Source organism: Solanum pennellii, chromosome 8 (genome assembly GCF_001406875.1).
Source record: "Solanum pennellii chromosome 8, SPENNV200".
NCBI lineage: Eukaryota > Viridiplantae > Streptophyta > Magnoliopsida > Solanales > Solanaceae > Solanum > Solanum pennellii.
Window position 1 is genome coordinate 9,001,989 of NC_028644.1, and position 8,169 is coordinate 9,010,157.

General features: G+C 31.9%; 1 protein-coding gene across 1 annotated transcript; it reads left to right on the forward strand.

The window, feature by feature from the left end:
• Positions 1 to 179: 179 nt before the first annotated feature.
• LOC107028111 lies at positions 180 to 1,122 on the forward strand. Its single transcript, XM_015229160.2, has one exon. The coding sequence runs from the start codon at positions 429 to 431 to the stop codon at positions 849 to 851; it is 423 nt and encodes a 140-aa protein (XP_015084646.1). The 5' UTR covers positions 180 to 428; the 3' UTR covers positions 852 to 1,122.
• Positions 1,123 to 8,169: the final 7,047 nt, after the last annotated feature.

Here is an 8,169-nt window from a genome sequence, read left to right on the forward strand (position 1 = left end):
TATATATATATATATAGTTTTTATTCTACAATTTCACTTATTCACTTTAAATTTTCTCTGGTTATTAAGAATACTAATATGAATGTTTTATCATAATATTTATATTAATTGATATTTTATCTTAGTCGTTGAAAAATAATTTACAAATAAAAATTTAATATTGAAGATAAAACATTAAAAAAATAATTCTCTTTTGTACGAAAAGTGAAATGTAAAGTAAAAGTAAATTTTTTAGTACAATTAATAAATAAAAGTTAACAGAAAGGAAAAAAAAAATTTTAGGAAAATAAGTTTCCTAATAGTTAATATTCGGTTAGTCCCTGTAAAAGCGCATCAATTGTTATGCTCCTCATCACAAAAACAAAAATACCTTTGTCATACTCATTTCTACTTTGACAGATCGAAAAGGAATCAATTACTTTAGGAAAATGTCATCTCAAGTAACAGAAAATCACCGTGAAAATGCAGAGATTTTCACTGACCCAACGATCTGCAAGCAGAAATCTCTACAACTTTTGGAGCAAATCAATATGCCAAAAGGGCTTCTCCCATTGGATGATCTAATAGAAATAGGACACAATAAACAAACCGGATTTGTATGGATGAAACAGAAAAAGGCAAAAGAAAATCGGTTTAAGAAAATTGGAAAACTTGTCTGGTATGATACTGAGGTCACCGGATTCCTTGAAGATCGCCGGATGAAGAAACTCACCGGCGTTAAAAGTAAGGAACTATTGATCTGGGTAACAATTTCTGATATTTCTATCCAGGTCTCTGATTTAGAGAAAATTACATTTGCTACCCCTTCTGGAATTTCTAAAGCCTTTCCGGTGTCTGCGTTCGAGGAGTGAGGGGATGAGATTGGTTCTATCATTTTTATTTTTTGGTTTAATAATATTATTTTATTTTTAAAGATGTGTAATAATAATAGAAAAGAAATGTGAAAATGAAATTAGTTATTTTTAGTATAAAGTCTGTTGTATTGCCAAGTATAAACCAAAGGTCCATGTAGGTCTACCCAGACTGTTGCAAGCCAATCTTTTCAATGGGACTTTATTGTATTCACCTCTCAATTCTTCATACATCCCTTTAATGCTAAATTCTTCAGCCTCTATGATTTTATTTGTTTGCAGGTTCCTCTCTTCAAGCCATTGCCCTGCACCTCTAAATATGTCAAAAGTAATTGCTAAATGAAATATTTTTGAGAATTTTGGTATCATTGTAACCGCAAATTGTGAGTTTTTCTTTTGGTAAATTTTAGGTTTAGCAAACATATATGAAAATCATATTTATATGTTATAGTTATAAATTGCATAATTGTGCTCCATAAAAAATATCATGTTTGCTATGACTATTAATATGTATATTTCGGTATACTTATACAAAAAAATCAATTGTATAAGTATATATTTTGAATTTGCATACAAATAAGAAAATATTTGTTGTATAAATCGGTGTTTGTAGAAAAAGAGAAGAGAGAAAGAGAAAAGAAAATTGGGAAAGGGAAGATTTGTATTGCATACTTACATGTGTATAGGATGAAAATATGTATTATATTGGCGTAAGTCATCTGCAGCCACTCAAAGTTGTTCGCATAATTCATTTAGACACCTCAACTAATTCTTGTGCCAATTGAACACTTTATTTGTTCAAAAGTCATTCCTATTAGACACAAAATGTTGATATGGCAAAAAACGTGTAATTCACTTTCTTTGAGCGCGTTAATTTATTACAAAAAATTCTTTTTTCTCTTAATTTATACCCCTAAATTAATTTTAAAAAAATTAATTAACAAAAAAGAAGGACAGTCGTCTTCTTCTCTCTTTCTATCATATTATTCTTTCACCATTTTTATCTCTTTTTTTTAAACACAGGCACGAACACCACACTCCCTCCACCTCTCTTTCTGTCACCCTCATTGTTCTTTCCTGTTTTCCTCTTCTTTCTTATATTAATTTACTTCTCAAATATCTCAAAGAAGTTTCATTTACAATGATGAAAAAAATATGAATAGATTTTTTGTGCAAAAGTCTGTTAATTTTTTTTTTCAATTGTAGTAAATAGTTTCTAATGTATAAATGATGAAGGCAATGAGTGAAAAATTTTTAATGCTATCGAAATGAAAGAGAATGTATCTTTAGCTTGAATAGACAATAACAATGTGTCATTATAGTGTTGATACCAATGGAAGAGAAGAAAGAGATGGAGCGACGCCGGCTCCATGGAAAATAAGAAATGGGTATTTCTGAAGAAGGAGGAGGAAAGTGGGGAGGGGGGAGGCTTTAATTAAAAATAGATTTTTTTTTAATTTTTTAAAATACTTTATCAATTAATTAAATAGAGGTTTAAAAAAAATTAAATATAATGTCACGTGTCATCATATTATTGGTAAAACTATTATGAATTCGCGTTTGAGATACACGCGTTTTTATTTTCAATTGATTGTTAGTTTGTGTCTAATAGGTATAAATTTTTTAAGGTTTAAACGTTCAATATGTACATTCCTTAGTTGAGGTGTTTAAGGTAAATATGAGGACAACTTTATGTGGCTCTGGATGACTTAGGCCATTTATATTTGTGTATACAATTCTTTCTTGCTTTATACAAATACAAACACAATTTATACATTTATGTTCGTATAAAGTGAGAGGGGCGAGAGAGATATATGGGGAGAGAGAAAAGCGAAAAGATATGTATTTGTATTTGTATATACATTTTTCTCTCACTTTATGCAAACATTTTTAGTCCAAGCATACAAAGAAAATAATCCTTGCTCTCACCTAATTCGGAAAGGTATACATCCCATAAAATTTATCTTATTTTAATTATGACTCTAGCTCCTTTAAGTTCTATACGAGTGGTGCCCCAATATCTTCTAAAACATTCCATACAATTACATTACTTCACTAAATAGTAGAAATTCAAAACCTTAGACGCTCACAAGTCTTTATTACCATAAAAATATCATTTAACCAACAAATCTTTAATATATAGTTTCATCTCAATCACAACCCCTCACGAACTCTTTTCACCATCATGCTCAGTTATTCCTTGTTATCACCACGAAGTGAACTTCTTTATAACCTGAGACCTTAAACTCTGGTATGCCAATCAAATTCAAGGGACTAACCCAATTTTTATATGCACTTTTTTACTAAAATCTTCATTTTACTTCACCAAAAGTATACTCACTAGGATTTTCTTTCCCTAATAAGTTTGTCATGCTAGTATCAATCTACCCTTTGAAGCTTAAGATAAAATCACCAGTCCTCATTCAGAACCCTCAAGATACATTTCACAGCTTAAATGTGTTAATATTTATACCAAAGATCCACCACTAAAATTTTCTAAAATAAATAAATAATAAATAATGCTCAGTCCAAGCGCACGTAGTAACAAATTAGTTGATTTCTCAAATGTAAAAGCAACATCGAATCTTATTATCTAAACATGACATACCACTAATAACTCTTTAAGCAGTTAGTATTCACACTTGAGAATTGACGTATTCATTTTCATATAACACTATTACCACACCTTAAAAGTTCGTTATATGCCTCACTAAAGCACGTCTTACCTACCAAGAAGATCGTACACCAATAGCCAACATATTTCTATCCATTGAATAGATCTTAAATATAATTAAATTCATTAGTAGATCAGGTCGATGACAAAAATAACATACATCATAACTTTAACCAAGTAAACATCGATATTATTAGTCGTATCATGACCCTTTTCTTTTATACACTTAATCTATAAAATCGTAATAGAGATTCTACCATCGATAGACTCAACAAAATTTCATTATTCACTAAGCAACATATATATTATGAGAACTTACTAACTTTATTTTACAAAGTAATGCTATTCATTATCTAGTCATCCCTTACGAACTTTTTGAATGTATGCACCTTGGCAAAGTCATCTTGCTTCACCCCATCAACTTTATATCTCTTAAGATTCAGATAATACACTTCCCCATGAAGAAGCCATAAAAGGATACCCAATTCATAGGTAGTGTCATTAACGGCAGGACTCAACATGAGACTGTCATCACATTTTTGCATATTCCTTAAATTAGTAAGTTAGAAACTCAACGTCCAATCACTCTATCATATCCATCTTATGAAACAACACTTGTGACAAATAATAAGGAAATCATAAGCATCTTCACATTCAGTAAGCATAAAGAATAGGAGTTTCAACTTTAAGAACTTAATAAAAATACCATACTAGTCACTAGTAATTACATGTCTATAGTAAATCGTGGAATCATATCTAATTTTAAGGACACATACATTCTTGCTGATGTTGGTGTTTCCAATTCTACTACTCTTGTACTAATCATATGTGAAATAGAGTTAAGAAGGTCAGATACCAATTTGTATCACCTAGATACCAATTGGACTCAGGTAGTAGTACGAAAGAAAGAAGGAATGAAGTTTTCCTAGAGTCGTATAGCTTCTCGAAGAAAAGTAAAGGCGTCCCCATACCGTTCTTCAAGACTCTATTAGACTTGTCCTTGTGTGATGAGATCACTGAACCTAATGCTCTGATACCAAGTTTGTCATGACCCAAAACGAGTCGTGAGTGGCACCCACACTTAACCTCCTAAGTGGGCGAACCAACCAATTTAACCTAACTTACAAAATAAAAAGGTAACGCGTAAACTCAAAATCTTATTAAATATCATTTCCCAAAACTTGAAAGTCATCACATCAAGAACATCTAATCTCCACTACTAAGTCTAAAAATATCAAATACACCAAAATAGAAGAATAAAATGGTATGTGACCGAAAGTATAGGACATCATGTCATGACCGAGAGAATCCAACACGAGCTTGAATGAATAGCTCACCCTGGAACCTGATATGCGAGAGGCTGGCTAGAGCTGAGTGCAATTTGAAGTCATTGGTACACTCGCTGCATTTCATAAAAGGAAACAAAGAGAAACACAGGTAGGGCCCAGTACGGGACAACATGTACTGAGTAGGTATCATCGGCCAACCCAAAATAGAAACTAATATACAATGAGTAATAGTATGAACTTAACTATAGCACTTAACTATAGCACTTAACAGGTGATAAGAAAAAAACAACATGAACAAGTGTCAACAATATCAAGATCATCCATGAGGACTCATGCCTCCAACTAAACCATTCGGGGAAATTGAGTTCTTTGAGGTTGAGTAATTCCGTTAATGCAATATGTTTTTCCTTTAATATTATCGTGTCGTAATGTGACACTCCGATCCAATTATACCGTGTCGGAATGTGACACTCCTATCTAATTATACCGTGTCAAAACGTGACACTCTGATAAAAAAAATAGCGTGTCGGAATGTGACACTCTGATCCAATTATACTTTGTCGGAACGTGACACTCTGATCCAATAATACCATTAATTTATCATTTATTATCACCACTTTCAATTTATTGATAATATTTCATCAAGCCTTGTTTATTCAAGGCATCATTTCGATAAGAGGTTCAACATTATAAATTTCACGGTCTCAAGATTTCAGACCAATCACAAACCACACAACCAAATCACACAATCCCACAATCACATAGTCAAGTACATAGAGGACTTCACAATATCATTCAATACATATCAATCACTATTAAGAGTTTACTATCAAATAGCATAAACCATAACCTACCTCCACCGAAGAATCGAAGTCAACCAACTACTTCTCCAATACTTTTCCTTTCCTCAATGCTTCCGAACCTTTCCAATCTATCAAGTGTATATGCATAATTTGTAAGTTAACAATCCTATAAAAACTCATATTGTCATATGTCTAGCCTTAGACCCAAAACTCACCTAATTGTATAATTAATTTTCTAAAGTTCAAACATAAGGATATGTATTAATTCCTCCTATATGAATAACCTTAATGATATTAAATTAATATAATGCACCTTAAATTTAATTACCTATCTCAGTATATCGAAATATAACTTATAATACGAGACCACAATATTGATATTAAACATTTGAAAGCAGTAATTACTGAACCAGTGGCAGCCAACCCTACACCATACTCCAATCACGAACTTTACATACTAAATATATTTGCCATTAATTATACCAATATGCAAACCCACATAAATGTAGCAACTAAATCTTATTACCCGTAAACTTAATTACATTTATTAATCAAGGATAATTATATATGTAAAAAAAATATATTCGAAAAAGAAATGAAGGAACCAGTACATTATTATTTTCTCTTGTTGCATGCATAGGTAAGTATAATTGCCTCAATCAATTGGCAATAAGTAGCCAATGATTGAGGTATGTAATTTTCCCCAACATGAACAAAAATATCGATTCCCACTTATTCTTTTTTTATTATTTTTCCAACCCAATTATCTTAAGTATAATACAAAACTTCTATCCCATTTTCAATCTAACTATTATATTGATTAATCCATACCTTGAGGTTTTCAATCCCGTGCCTGCCTGCCTCTCAATCCCTTTCTTTAATATGTCTTATTATAATAATGTGTACTACTCATCTTAGCAACCACTTTGCATTACAAGATTTTTTACCTGAAGTACAAAGTACTTTTCTTGTGGCGGCGATCATCATGTTCCTTTGCCTCTCCTCTCATATTGTAGATTAACAAGGCAAACCCTACAGACATATTTTAATATCCTATTTAAAGACTAATTATTATAGTGACAAAAATGATCCACTATTAATTTTAATATTATTTGATTTAACCACCAACTAAATAATTTATTAAAACTACCCCATTAATTCGATAACTATAGTTATGAATAACCCAAAATATCCATTTAGAATATATCGGAAGTATTTTATGAACTAAAATCTCTATTACTTGAAATAACCAAATGGGTCGTACAGATTCTAGCGACACCCTTCGGTTGGTATGCAACTAGTTCCACTCTCTTAGCATCAGCATCAGTAACATGCATAATCACAAGAACCTTTTGAATCTCTTCAGCAAATATTTCAGAATCCCTAGTGATGCTTGTACTAGTGAAGCTTGGAGGATTTATCCTTAAGAACTCTCGAATTCTAGACATATCAGCCACATCTTGTCGAACTCCTCTTTGTTTCCCAACCTGGTTAGTCACCGCTTGACTCAGCATTCGAATATCTTCCCGAAATTAAGCATTAGTAACCTCTCCTTCGGGTTTTCACTTCCGCTGCATTTGGTAACCCTTTTTCATCAACATTTCTCCTAGCAAAATAACCTCACACATCTCTTTGTGGAGACATGATCTGAAAGATATGCGCAAACACCAATTAGAAAGAAACATTTCGAGAGATAAGCTCTATCGAACGAAATGAGTATGAAAGAAGTGACATAGTTCCTAAATGTTGCAGCCTCCTAATTATAGATGTCGCACACTTTACACTAATAACTAGGACTCTACAGATATAACTTCATAGATTCCCTAGGACTGTTGAATTTTGTGCTCTGATATTTAGTTTGTCACGCCCTGAGCCTACACCCTAGGCGGAACTGACACTCAAGAACCATTGTTGGTCCCAAGCGATCCTTTGACCTAGCTAACTACTCAGCGGAAGAATTTACTCAACAAAGATAACTCATAAATAAACTAGAATGTTTATAAAAGAAAACATTCAACTAGCCCATAAGGCAAATCAAGTTTTATAATCAACACAACTGAAATAACAAGAATAAATAACCAATAACAAACTGTCTAAAAAGCCTCTAACAACTAATATAGGCATCGGGACAAGACCCCCAACATTCAAACAAACTAAAATAGTAAATTGATAAAAGGGTATCCTCCGAAAGAAAGGAGGTTCATCAGCTGATTCTAAGTGCTCAACTTGATCAACGAAGCACTGGATGCTGATTTTGATTACTTGTATATGCATCATTAAATGATGTAGGCCAAATGTTATCAATAAATTAAACGTACGAGCATGCAAGGGGAAAACTAAACATGACATAATCTTGAATTGAATTCTGAAAGAAACATTTACCTCCGCTTTACTAAAATTATGAATACTCAACTCAACGGAGAAATAAACAACAGTAATGATGCAGTTTATATAAAAACATTTAAACATTTGTAGCAACTCAATGTATTGGACAAATACAACAACAAATCATATATATATATATATATATATATATATATATATTAGTAATT